Source organism: Manis pentadactyla, chromosome 6 (assembly GCF_030020395.1).
Source record: "Manis pentadactyla isolate mManPen7 chromosome 6, mManPen7.hap1, whole genome shotgun sequence".
NCBI classification, from domain to species: Eukaryota; Metazoa; Chordata; class Mammalia; order Pholidota; family Manidae; genus Manis; species Manis pentadactyla.
The window spans coordinates 69,905-84,016 of record NC_080024.1 but is presented as its reverse complement, the minus strand read 5'-3'; the positions used below and the strand labels follow the sequence as shown (position 1 = coordinate 84,016).

General features: G+C 36.9%; 1 protein-coding gene across 12 annotated transcripts in view; it reads left to right on the top strand.

The window, feature by feature from the left end:
- LOC130684014 (bromodomain-containing protein DDB_G0270170-like) overlaps positions 1–14,112 on the top strand; it is an 80,816-nt gene that overhangs the window by 45,350 nt on the left and 21,354 nt on the right. For 7 of the 12 annotated variants that reach the window (XM_057503305.1, XM_057503304.1, XM_057503303.1 and 4 more), the window contains 7 exons: positions 3,991–4,032; positions 5,363–5,494; positions 5,788–5,919; positions 7,419–7,550; positions 7,840–7,971; positions 8,265–8,396; positions 8,690–8,821. In XM_057503305.1, the coding sequence (XP_057359288.1) occupies positions 5,379–5,494; positions 5,788–5,919; positions 7,419–7,550; positions 7,840–7,971; positions 8,265–8,396; positions 8,690–8,821 (776 nt within the window). In that variant the 5' untranslated portion in view covers positions 3,991–4,032; positions 5,363–5,378. Of the gene's footprint in view, positions 1–3,990; positions 4,033–5,362; positions 5,495–5,787; positions 5,938–7,418; positions 7,551–7,839; positions 7,972–8,264; positions 8,397–8,689; positions 8,822–14,112 lie in introns of those variants that run through there. The other 5 variants (XM_057503311.1, XM_057503309.1, XM_057503310.1 and 2 more) reach the window with 5 other exon arrangements.

The window sequence follows — 14,112 nt, the reverse complement described above, 5'->3', positions numbered from 1 at the left end:
CCCACATTATACCTGCTAATCGTAAGGCCCCCTTCCTTTTTCCCCACCCTTATCCCTCCCTTCCCATCCACCCTCCCCTTATTGTTTTATGGTGTAAAAATGCGGTTAGTACAACTGCTGTTCCTACTGTCTTCATTTGAAATCTCAGCCAAAATTCTCTCCTCAGGATTAATATTTAAAATGGGAATTACTGAAAAGGTTTAGTATAGATATTTTTTTGACATGTAGACACTGAGTTATGTGCATTGGTTTTTTTCCATAACCCTGCCGTAACATCATCTTGACTATGCTTTCATCCTGAATATCGTGATCAGTATCAAGTATAAAAATGTCTTTGTAATAGCAGTGAAGTACATGTAGTGGCTAAGACCCCAGGCTTTAGAGAGAGAGAGTCCTGGGTTCAGATCACACATTGCTGTTCCTTATTGCCAGTGCACCTCAGGAAATGATTTAACCTCAGTGGGCCTGTGGTTCCCTCAATGGTAATATAGGGACCGTGAAACCCACCTTCCTAGGTCAAATGATTATGAAGATTAAAGTAAACAACACATTCAAAATGCCTCAGACAGAGCATGGTGCTTGGACTGTGGGGTGTAACTGTCATCCGTGATGGGAGCAAGAGCAGTGCTTGTGTCCATGGCACCCATTGTGTGAGGTCATCATATGCCATCATTCCGAGCCTGGTGCCACAGCATAAAAAGGGCAGTCAGGACTGCTGGCTCTGGTTGCAGAAGTGCCCAGAGTGGTTCAGGCTGAATCCTGCTTTAAGGTTCTTTTAAGGAAAAAGGAACACTAAAAAAATTTTCTTAACCTTCACACCAAAGGAATTCTCTCTCAAAAAAGAAATATAAGGTAATTTAAAAATTGTTTTAGAAAGGTTATTTTGAAAGGATGCTTTTCTGTGTCTGGACATACTATTTGGGACTCTAAATAAGGACAGGTAACAGTGTATTTGTTTTGATTTCCTGATGGAGGACAACCAGCTCTTGATTATTACCTATGCACTAAGCAGGCTTATTCCTGTAGTACACTAGCTTTATGCTGGTGTATGTGTGTCCGTAAATCTTTTTTTCCTTCTCTCTCACGATAGTATTTATAGAAATGAATGTGTTACTGCTAAAGATTTAAATTAGTAGCTGTAGAAAGGAGAATTATAATGGTATAAAAGGCTTGATCTGTCACCATCTCTATCTTCTTAGTCATCTTTTTTCTCTGTTTCTTTTAAATCTTAAGAAAGATTATTTTCAGGAACCATTTACTATCTTAGTCTTGGAAACTAAGAAAAAAGAATAAACTCCTTTTTATGCATAATTTCTGAATGAAAAAAAATCATAGGAATCAAATGATATAAATTATATTTGCTTTTTCTAAGGAAAGTTTATTGAGAAAAATACTTCTTTTTTTCCTCACCCACAATTGATTTGACTGTTCAGTGAATTAAACTTTAATACAAGCTTCAGCTTTTCCTAACAATCCATTTCTCATTTTATGAAAAAGCCCAATACATGAATCGCCCTTAGAAAGTATTTATTTATAAATGCCTAAAGCAAAAATGTAAATGATGTCATTTTTCAGGTGAATTTTGGACACCAAGATAATCTGTTCCTTTTTTGTCACAGGTGTATTTTCCTAGCTGAATAAAATATAACTATGTAAAAATCATAACTGGATTAAAAAAAGCTTAATTGATTCAACCCTTGAAATTCAATCAAAAGCTCCCCATGCTGGTGAACATAAAACTGTTTTGCCGGATTCCTTATTAGTGTTTTATGGTGTAAAAATGCAGTTAGTACAACTGCTGTTCCTACTGTCTTCATTTGAAATCTCAGCCAAAATTCTCTCCTCAGGATTAATATTTAAAATGGGAATTACTGAAAAGGTTTAGTATAGATATTTTTTTGACATGTAGACACTGAGTTATGTGCATTGGTTTTTTTCCATAACCCTGCCGTAACATCATCTTGACTATGCTTTCATCCTGAATATCGTGATCAGTATCAAGTATAAAAATGTCTTTGTAATAGCAGTGAAGTACATGTAGTGGCTAAGACCCCAGGCTTTAGAGAGAGAGAGTCCTGGGTTCAGATCACACATTGCTGTTCCTTATTGCCAGTGCACCTCAGGAAATGATTTAACCTCAGTGGGCCTGTGGTTCCCTCAATGGTAATATAGGGACCGTGAAACCCACCTTCCTAGGTCAAATGATTATGAAGATTAAAGTAAACAACACATTCAAAATGCCTCAGACAGAGCATGGTGCTTGGACTGTGGGGTGTAACTGTCATCCGTGATGGGAGCAAGAGCAGTGCTTGTGTCCATGGCACCCATTGTGTGAGGTCATATGTCATGATTCCAAGCCTGGTGCCACAGCATAAAGGGCAGTCAGGACTGCTGGCTCTGGCTGCAGAAGTGTCCAGAGCTGTTCAGGCTGAATCCTGCTTTAAGGTTCTTTTAAGGAAAAAGGAACACTAAAAAAATTTTCTTAACCTTCACACCAAAGGAATTCTCTCTCAAAAAAGAAGTATAAGGTAATTTAAAAATTGTTTTAGAAAGGTTATTTTGAAAGAATGTTTTTCCTATGTCTGGACATACTACTTGGGACTCTAAATAAGGTCACATAACAGTGTATTTGTTTTGATTTCCTGATGGAGGACAACCAGCTCTTGATTATTACCTATGCACTAAGCAGGCTTATTCCTGTAGTACACTAGCGTTATGCTGGTGTATGTGTTTCCACGAGGAGACTTATAGTGGGAAATCTGAAATATCACAAAAGTAGGCAAAATAATGTACATCATGTACCTATCATCAGCTTTAAAAATTATCATATTCTAAATATCATATTCTAAATATAATATTGTTTTACATATATTCCCATCTACTACTCCTCTTCCATAATTTGTTGAAGCAAATTTTAGACATCATACTTCATCTATAAATCTAAAAGATAAGAATTCTTGTTTTCTACAAAAGTATCACAATACATTATCATACTTTAAAATGATAATTTCTTGATATCAAATATCAGACATTGTTCAAAATTTTCATTGTTTAAATTCTTAACTCTCAGAATTTCCTAAACAGTTTGTCTATTTGAATCAAAATCTAGGTAAGATCCAAACATTGGGCATGTTTGATACATCCTTTAAGGCCCCTTTAATCTTCTTGCAGTGTTTTCACTTCTTGAAATTTATTTGTTGAATAAACTGGGTAATTTGTAGAATTTCCTACAGACTGCGTTTTGCTATGTAGTTTATAAAGACAGGGAACTGTTTGTCACCTTTTTATATAGACCTTCTTACTTTGTTCTTTAGATTTCGACCCTTTTTCATGGCTTCCCTTAATATTAATTTCACCCAGATTTTACCTTTATAAAAATATTTAAATTATTAGCCTTCATAGAATAGCTTGCATCAAGCCCCACCCTTTGGAATGGTCCGCTGAGTCCTAGGCAGGCGTGAGAATCTCAAGCTGATCCCATTGCCTCTCATCACTCTCATTCACTTACAGTGTATAAAATGATATAGATGCTGTTAATTATAGACTGTTTGGCAATTTATATTCAGAGTGGAGAGAGTTCGAGTCAGTTAGATTTCAGGGTTGTGCCAAATCTACTTATTAGATTTATTTAATAAATATTTTATGGTTAAAATGATAAAAAATACATGTTCCATTTGTATCTGACATGTTCTGACAATCTAGGTCAGTCGGTTCAGTAAATGTGCTATTGAAATGTGGCATGAGGTCCTTGAATTTTAAGTTTAAATGGCTGCTGAATAAAGAGCCTTGATATTGTCATACAGTTTTTATGTGTTAGGTAGAACCGCATGAAATTGCCTATTTTGTAAGTAAAAAATGATTACATATTTACAATTTTATATAGTTCGACCTAATGGACAAGTATAGAACCTCAGAAAAGGAACTTGCAATACTTGTAACATGTTCTAAATCTTCCCTGAAATTATATATTAAAAGCTTTTTATTTTTTAGGGGAGAGAAATCAGAAGGCAACAAGCTGTTCTGAAGCATCAGGTCTGTAGACATAAAGTTGAACAATTGTTGAAATGTACATTTTATGATTTTTCTTAAATCTTAATTTGGGGAGCATCTTGAAAATATTTTCTTAAAAATTTCCATTATGATTCCCCCTTAAGTTTTCCCTTCATCTTACAGTTATTGCCTTGCTTTCGTATTGGTGTCTTTTGGGTGGTTAAAAATTGGTTTCATGACTATGTGATTTCTGTTTCATAATGTTGTGCCAACTCTTTCTACTGGAAGGTGGAGAGACATAGACTAGATATGGTATGGGTATGCTTATTTTTGTACATCTAACACCGCATTGTGATTTGGTTGTGATATGGTTGTCATAGCAATGCATAAAGTGTAGCACTGGCTGCTGTCATATTACATACTGCTGCATGGCTTTACGTCACAGTGCATTGCATACATCTGCTTGTCTGTCTATAAGTATGATCTGTCCCCAAGATTTTTAATTGAATTGTGTAAGCCTTATTGAAGGCCGCTGTCTGAAAATTTGTGTTACTGATGTTAAAATGAAAGTTGGATAACTGTACAAATCAGGTACAATTGTGACCCATATTCTCCCATCTTTCCTGATGCAAAACTGCCATTGAATACAATGGGAATTTTCAGTTAGGTTGATGAGAATATGAAATAGATTCGTGTTTTATAGGTAAATTTTAGAAGTGATATTAGAAATATCCCTTTGGGGATACTAAAAAGAATTGATTAGACGTTACAACTTTGATTTTTGAAGTTTGAAATAAAATGAGATGATCAAACTCTAAGCTACTGGTAGTGCTTATCTTATTTTCATACTGTGCCTTTTAGATGCCCTTATGGCCAATGGTACAGCTTTTATGGCTTTAAGTAGTGCATGAAGTGGCAGACATCAGTAAATAGGAGTATCCCGTTTTATTGGTATTGGTATATGGACCACATCTAAGCAAAGAGCAGAGAAAAGGAACAACGGAGGAAAACGATTCGGGTCACTTGTCAAAACAACCCAGTTGTACCTCTGTTAAGGAACCAAAATGAGAGGAGGCTGAGTACATGACTTTTTGCCGGTTTTATTTCTGTTCCCCTGTCCTGTATGTTCATAACATCCCATTGTATTTGTTTAGAAAGGTTCCACCATACTACAGGTGACTTTTTGACCGTTTGTGTAAATAGGAATTTTCCTATGTAATGTCAACTCTGTACTATAAGTAAATGTATTCTTTCATCTTTTTTATGAATTGATTTGCATTGTCTTTACTTGAAAGACAATGAAAGCTAAACTTTTACTAAAGATGGATAACTCTGAAGCATGGATGTTGATTTGAAACATTATTTTCTCTAGGACGATTCTTGCCGACATGGTAACTCGCCTCAGCGAAGAGTTGAGAAAAGGAAAAACGGAGAAGAACACTTATGACTTGTCCAAACTACCAACTTGTGGTTCCGTTAAGACACCGAAAAGAGAGGAGCCTGAGTACGTGACTTTTTGCCGGTATTATTTCTGTTCCCCTGTCCTGTATGTTCATAACATCCCATTGTATTTGTTTAGAAAGGTTCCACCATACTACAGGTGACTTTTTGACCGTTTGTGTAAATAGGAATTTTCCTATGTAATGTCAACTCTGTACTATAAGTAAATGTATTCTTTCATCTTTTTTATGAATTGATTTGCATTGTCTTTACTTGAAAGACAATGAAAGCTAAACTTTTACTAAAGATGGATAACTCTGAAGCATGGATGTTGATTTGAAACATTGTTTTCTCTAGGACGATCCTTGCCGACATGGTAACTCGCCTCAGCGAAGAGTTGAGAAAAGGAAAAACGGAGAAGAACACTTATGACTTGTCCAAACTACCAACTTGTGGTTCCGTTAAGACACCGAAACGAGAGGAGCCTGAGTAGGTGACTTTTTGCCGGTATTATTTCTGTTCCCCTGTCCTATGTGTTCATAACATCCCATTGTATTTGTTTAGGAAAGGTTCCACCATACTACAGGTGACTTTTTTTTTCTTTTTTTTTTTTGAGAGGGCATCTCTCATATTTATTGATCAAATGGTTGTTAACAACAATAAAATTCTGTATAGGGGACTCAATGCACAATCATTAATCAACCCCAAGCCTAATTCTCAGCAGTCTCCAATCTTCTGAAGCATGATGAACAAGTTCTTACATAGTGAATAAGTTCTTACATGGTGAACAGTGCAAGGGCAGTCATCACAGAAACTTTCGGTTTTGATCACGTATTATGAGCTATAAACAATCAGGTCAAATATGATTATTCGTTTGATTTTTATACTTGATTTATATGTGAATCCCACATTTCTCCCTTATTATTATTATTACTATTATTATTTTTAATAAAGTGCTGAAGTGGTAGGTAGATGCAAGATAAAGGTAGAAAACATAGTTTAGTGCTGTAAGAGGGCAGATGTAGATGATCAGGTGTGTGCCTATAGACTAAGTATTAATCCAAGCTAGAGAAGGGCAACAAAACATCCACGGATGCAGAAGATTTCTCTCAAAACAGGGGGGGTGAGGTTCTAAGCCTCACCTCTGTTGATCCCCAATTTCTCACCTGATGGCCCCCCTGCGACTGTGCCTGTCTTAGGTTGTTCCTCCCTTGAGGAATCTTACCCGTCTCTGGCTAACCAGTCATCTTCCGGGGCCATACAGGGAAATGTAAAGTTGGTAAGTGAGAGAGAAGCAATATTGTTTGAAAAGGTTAGCTTTTTACTTCTTTGCAGATTTATGCCCTGTGGCTTCTATCCCCAGCATTTGTCTTGAGGTATCTTTAGCACTTGGAAGAATTATGATGCTTGGTAATTTCGATATGAGGCACGAATTCTACTTAGGGGTTGTAATTATGAAGGAAGAAGAGAAGCTATAGAAGTAGCAGATGGAAGAAAACATGAGAAGATTGATTTTTTCTTTGACATATCATCTTGTAGAGTAACATAAGCATGATAGGTTTTAAACTACTAATTAAATTGCGTACACACATTAACATAATAGGAATACAGCTACATAACAAAAGCAGACCTACAATTACCAGCCATCTCCAGTGAAACCAAAGAAACCAGTTAGGCACCCTAGGCATTTGTGAAAACTTATCAGTGATATGATGAATATTATCTAACTGAATTTGAATAGTTTGAGAAAAATCAGACAAATTAAAACAACACATTCCTGGGAACCTACAGTTGACTTTTTGACTGTTTGTGTAAATAGGAATTTTCCTATGTAATGTCAACTCTGTACTATAAGTAAATGTATTCTTTCATCTTTTTTATGAATTGATTTGCATTGTCTTTACTTGAAAGACAATGAAAGCTAAACTTTTACTAAAGATGGATAACTCTGAAGCATGGATGTTGATTTGAAACATTATTTTCTCTAGGACGATCCTTGCCGACATGGTAACTCGCCTCAGTGAAGAGTTGAGAAAAGGAAAAACAGAGAAAAACACTTATGACTTGTCCAAACTACCAACTTGTGGTTCCGTTAAGACACCGAAAAGAGAGGAGGCTGAGTACGTGACTTTTTGCCGGTATTATTTCTGTTCCCCTGTCCTATATGTTCATAACATCCCATTGTATTTATTTAGAAAGGTCCACCGTTCTACAGGTGACTTTGACCGTTTGTGTAAATAGGATTTTCCTATGTAATGTCAACTCTGTACTATAAGTAAATGTATTCTTTCATCTTTTTTATGAATTGATTTGCATTGTCTTTACTTGAAAGACAATGAAAGCTAAACTTTTACTAAAGATGGATAACTGTGAAGCATGGATGTTGATTTGAAACATTATTTTCTCTAGAACGATCCTTGCCGACATGGTAACTCGCCTCAGCGAAGAGTTGAGAAAAGGAAAAACGGAGAAGAACACTTATGACTTGTCCAAACTACCAACTTGTGGTTCCGTTAAGACACCGAAAAGAGAGGAGCCTGAGTACGTGACTTTTTGCCGGTATTATTTCTGTTCCCCTGTCCTGTATGTTCATAACATCCCATTGTATTTGTTTAGAAAGGTTCCACCATACTACAGGTGACTTTTTGACCGTTTGTGTAAATAGGAATTTTCCTATGTAATGTCAACTCTGTACTATAAGTAAATGTATTCTTTCATCTTTTTTATGAATTGATTTGCATTGTCTTTACTTGAAAGACAATGAAAGCTAAACTTTTACTAAAGATGGATAACTGTGAAGCATGGATGTTGATTTGAAACATTATTTTCTCTAGGACGATTCTTGCCGACATGGTAACTCGCCTCAGCGAAGAGTTGAGAAAAGGAAAAACGGAGAAAAACACTTATGACTTGTCCAAACTACCAACTTGTGGTTCCGTTAAGACACCGAAAAGAGAGGAGCCTGAGTACGTGACTTTTTGCCGGTATTATTTCTGTTCCCCTGTCCTGTATGTTCATAACATCCCATTGTATTTGTTTAGAAAGGTTCCACCATACTACAGGTGACTTTTTGACCGTTTGTGTAAATAGGAATTTTCCTATGTAATGTCAACTCTGTACTATAAGTAAATGTATTCTTTCATCTTTTTTATGAATTGATTTGCATTGTCTTTACTTGAAAGACAATGAAAGCTAAACTTTTACTAAAGATGGATAACTCTGAAGCATGGATGTTGATTTGAAACATTGTTTTCTCTAGGACGATCCTTGCCGACATGGTAACTCGCCTCAGCGAAGAGTTGAGAAAAGGAAAAACGGAGAAGAACACTTATGACTTGTCCAAACTACCAACTTGTGGTTCCGTTAAGACACCGAAAAGAGAGGAGGCTGAGTACGTGACTTTTTGCCGGTATTATTTCTGTTCCCCTGTCCTATATGTTCATAACATCCCATTGTATTTGTTTAGAAAGGTTCCACCATACTACAGGTGACTTTGACCGTTTGTGTAAATAGGATTTTCCTATGTAATGTCAACTCTGTACTATAAGTAAATGTATTCTTTCATCTTTTTTTTTTTTTTTTTTTAATAATTATTTTTTATTGAAGGGTAGTTGACACACAGTATTACATTACATGAGTTTCAAGTGTACAGCACAGTGGTAGAACATTTATATACATAATTCTAGGTTCCAGCTATCACCCTACCAGGCTGTTACAATATCTTGACTATATTCCTTATGCTATACATTACATCCCGGTTACTAATTTATTTTACCATTGGAAGTCTGTCCTTTTTTTTTTTTTTTTTTTTTTTTTTTTTTTTGTGAGGGCATCTCTCTTATTTATTGATCAAATGGTTGTTAACGACAATAAAATTCTGTATAGGGGAGTCAATGCTCAATGCACAATCATTATTCCACCCCAAGCCTAATTTTTGTCAGTCTCCAATCTTCTGAGGCATAACAAACAAGTTTTTACATGTAGAACAAATTCTTACATAATGAATAAGTTACATAGTGAACAGTACAAGGGCAGTCATCACAGAAACTTTCGGTTTTGCTCATACATTATGAACTATAAACAGTCAGTTCAAATATGAATACTGATTTGGTTTTTATACTTGATTTATATGTGGATACCACATTTCTCTCTTTATTATTATTATTTTTAATAAAATGCTGAAGTGGTAGGTAGATACAAGATAAAGGTAGAAAACATAGTTTAGTGTTGTAAGAGAGCACATGTAGATGATCAGGTGTGTGCCTGTAGACTATGTGTTAATCCAAGCTAGACCAGGGCAATAAAACATCCACGTATGCAGAAGATTTCTCTCAGAACGGGGGGGTGAGGTTCTAAGCCTCACCTCTGTTGATCCCCAATTTCTCACCTGATGGCCCCCCTGCGACTGTGCCTGTCTTAGGTTGTTCCTCCCTTGAGGAATCTTACCCGTCTCTGGCTAACCAGTCATCTTCCGGGGCCATACAGGGAAATGTGAAGTTGGTAAGTGAGAGAGAAGCCTTATTGTTTGAAAAAGTTAGCTTTTTACTTCTTTGCATATTTATGCCCTGTGGCTTCTATGCCCAGCATTTGTCTTGAGGTATCTTTACCACTTGGAAGAATTATGATACTCGGTAAATTTGATATGAGGCACGAATTCTATTTAAGGGTTGTAATTAGGAAGGAAGAAGAAAAGCTATAGAAGTAGCAGGCGGAAGAAAACATGGGAAGATTGATTATTTCTTTGATATATCTTCTTGTAGAGTAACTTCAGCATGTATAGGTTTTAAGCTACTACTTAAATTGCACACACACATTAACATAATAGGAGTATAGTTACATAACCAAAGCATATCTGTAATTACCAGCCATCTGCAGTGAAACCAAGAAAACCAGTTAGGCACCTTAGGCATTTGTGAAAACTTATCTATGATATGGTGGATATTGTCCAAATGAACTTGAACAGTCTGAGAGAAATCAGACAAATTAAAACAACCCATTCCTGGGGACTGTTCACATGCCATATGTTCTTTTAACAATAAACAGTTTGTAGTTGTAAGACTTTGGAGCGCTACAATTTGCACTTCTCCAAATTCTTGGTTGAGTTCCAACAGTATAGATCCAGTCCAATTTTGTTGTTTTACTGTATGCACAGGCCAGCTTAGATATCTCCTTCCTCATTCCCATGGCAGGTCCAGGAACTGGTGGGATGAGTGCATCTACAGCTGTAGCAGTGCGTGGATCTTTGTTGGGGTTTTTTGATGATCATCTTCTGGCATGAGTCTTCCAGAGGGTGCAGATGTTGGAAGTTCTTTTTCATATCATATCTTAGTTCATTTTCAGGGTAGCCCAATTAGGCTTTGATCCTCTGTATAAACACAAACAGACCCTTTGCCTACACTTTTATATGCCCTTTATACCCTTGTGTAGAACTCGTTGGAGGTTACCACACAGGAACTGCCCTTTTTTTTTTTTTTTTTTTTTTTTTTTTGCTATCACTAATCTACACTTACATGACGAATATTATGTTTACTAGGCTCTCCCCTATACCAGGTCTCCCCTATAAACCCCTTTACAGTCAGTGTCCATCAGCATAGCAAAATGTTGTAGAATCACTACTTGCCTTCTCTGTGTTGTACAGCCCTCCCTTTTCTCCTACCCCCCCATGCATGTTAATCTTAATACCCCCCTACTTCTCCCCCCCTTATCCCTCCCTACCCATCCATCCTCCCCAGTCCCTTTCCCTTTGGTACCTGTTAGTCCATTCTTGAGTTCTGTGATTCTGCTGCTGTTTTGTTCCTTCAGTTTTTCCTTTGTTCTTATATTCCACAGATAAGTGAAATCATTTGGTATTTCTCTTTCTCCGCTTGGCTTGTTTCACTGAGCATAATACCCTCCAGCTCCATCCATGTTGCTGCAAATGATTGGATTTGCCCTTTTCTTATAGCTGAGTAGTATTCCATTGTGTATATGTACCACATCTTCTTTATCCATTCATCTATTGATGGACATTTAGGTTGCTTCCAATTCTTGGCTATTGTAAATAGTGCTGCAATAAACATAGGGGTGCATCTGTCTTTCTCAAACTTGATTGCTGCATTCTTAGGGTAAATTCCTAGGAGTGCAATTCCTGGGTCAAATGGTAAGTCTGTTTTGAGCATTTTGATGTACCTCCATACTGCTTTCCACAATGGTTGAACTAACTTACATTCCCACCAGCAGTGTAGGAGGGTTCCCCTTTCTCCACAGCCTCGCCAACATTTGTTGTTGTTTGTCTTTTGGATGGCAGCCATCCTTACTGGTGTGAGGTGATACCTCATTGTAGTTTTAATTTGCATTTCTCTGATAATTAGCGATGTGGAGCATCTTTTCATGTGTCTGTTGGCCATCTGTATTTCTTTTTTGGAGAACTGTCTGTTCAGTTCCTCTGCCCATTTTTTAATTGGGTTATTTGTTTTTTGTTTGTTGAGGCGTGTGAGCTCCTTATATATTCTGGACGTCAAGCCTTTATCGGATGTGTCATTTTCAAATATATTCTCCCATACTGTAGGGATCCTTCTTGTTCTATTGATGGTGTCTTTTGCTGTACAGAAGCTTTTCAGCTTAATATAGTCCCACTTACTCATTTTTGCTGTTGTTTTCCTTGCCCGGGGAGATATGTTCAAGAAGAGGTCACTCATGTTTATGTCTAAGAGGTTTTCGCCTATGTTTTCTTCCAGGATTTTAATGGTTTCATGGCTTACATTCAGGTCTTTGATCCATTTTGAGTTTACTTTTGTATATGGGGTTAGACAATGGTCCAGTTTCATTCTCCTACATGTAGCTGTCCAGTTTTGCCAGCACCACCTGTTGAAGAGACTGTCATTTCGCCATTGTATGTCCATGGCTCCTTTATCAAATATTAATTGACCATATATGTCTGGGTTAATGTCTGGATTCTCTAGTCTGTTCCATTGGTCTGTGGCTCTGTTCTTGTGCCAGTACCAAATTGTCTTGATTACTATGGCTTTATAGTAGAGCTTGAAGTTGGGGAGTGAGATCCCCCCTACTTTATTCTTCTTTCTCAGGATTGCTTTGGCTATTCGGGGTCTTTGGTGTTTCCATATGAATTTTTGAATTATTTGTTCCAGTTCATTGAAGAATGTTGCTGGTAGTTTCATAGGGATTGCATCAAATCTGTATATTGCTTTGGGCAGGATGGCCATTTTAACGATATTAATTCTTCCTAGCCACGAGCATGGGATGAGTTTCCATCTGTTAGTGTCCCCTTTAATTTCTCTTAAGAGTGACTTGTAGTTTTCAGAGTATAAGTCTTTCACTTCTTTGGTTAGGTTTATTCCTAGGTATTTTATTTTTTTTGATGCAATTGTGAATGGAGTTGTTTTCCTGATTTCTCTCTCTGTTGGTTCATTGTTAGTATATAGGAAAGCCACAGATTTCTGTGTGTTGATTTTGTATCCTGCAACTTTGCTGTATTCCGATATCAGTTCTAGTAGTTTTGGGGTGGAGTCTTTAGGGTTTTTTATGTACAGTATCATGTCATCTGCAAATAGTCACAGTTTAACTTCTTCTTTACCTATCTGGATTCCTTGTATTTCTTTATTTTGTCTGATTGCCGTGGCTAGGACCTCCAGTATTATGTTAAATAACAGTGGAGAGAGTGGGCATCCCTGTCTGGTTCCCGATCTCAGAGGAAATGCTTTCAGCTTCTCGCTGTTCAATATAATGTTGGCTGTGGGTTTATCATAGATGGCCTTTATTATGTTGAGGTAGTTGCCCTCTATTCCCATTTTGCTGAGAGTTTTTAACATGAATGGATGTTGAACTTTGTCAAATGCTTTTTCAGCATCTATGGAGATGATCATGTGGTTTTTGTCTTTCTTTTTGTTGATGTGGTGGATGATGTTGATGGACTTTCGAATGTTGTACCATCCTTGCATCCCTGGGATGAATCCCACTTGGTCATGGTGTATGATCCTTTTGATGTATTTTTGAATTCGGTTTGCTAATATTTTGTTGAGTATTTTTGCATCTACGTTCATCAGGGATATTGGTCTGTAGTTTTCTTTTTTGGTGGGGTCTTTGCCTGGTTTTGGTATTAGGGTGATGTTAGCTTCATAGAATGAGTTTGGGAGTATCCCCTCCTCCTCTATTTTTTGGAAAACTTTAAGGAGAATGGGTATTATGTCTTCCCTGTATGTCTGATAAAATTCCGAGGTAAATCCATCTGGCCCGGGGGTTTTGTTCTTTGGTAGTTTTTTGATTACCTCTTCAATTTCGTTGCTGGTAATTGGTCTGTTTAGATTTTCTGTTTCTTCCTGGGTCAATCTTGGAAGGTTATATTTTTCTAGGAAGTTGTCCATTTCTCCTAGGTTTCCCAGCTTGTTAGCATATAGGTTTTCATAGTATTCTCCAATAATTCTTTGCATTTCCGTGGGGTCCGTCGTGATTTTTCCTTTCTCGTTCCTGATACTGTTGATTTGTGTTGACTCTCTTTTCTTCTTAATAAGTCTGGCTAGAGGCTTATCTATTTTGTTTATTTTCTCGAAGAACCAGCTCTTGGTTTCATTGATTTTTGCTATTGTTTTATTCTTCTCAATTTTATTTATTTCTTCTCTGATCTTTATTATGTCCCTCCTTCTGCTGACCTTAGGCCTCATCTGTTCTTCTTTTTCCAATTTCGAT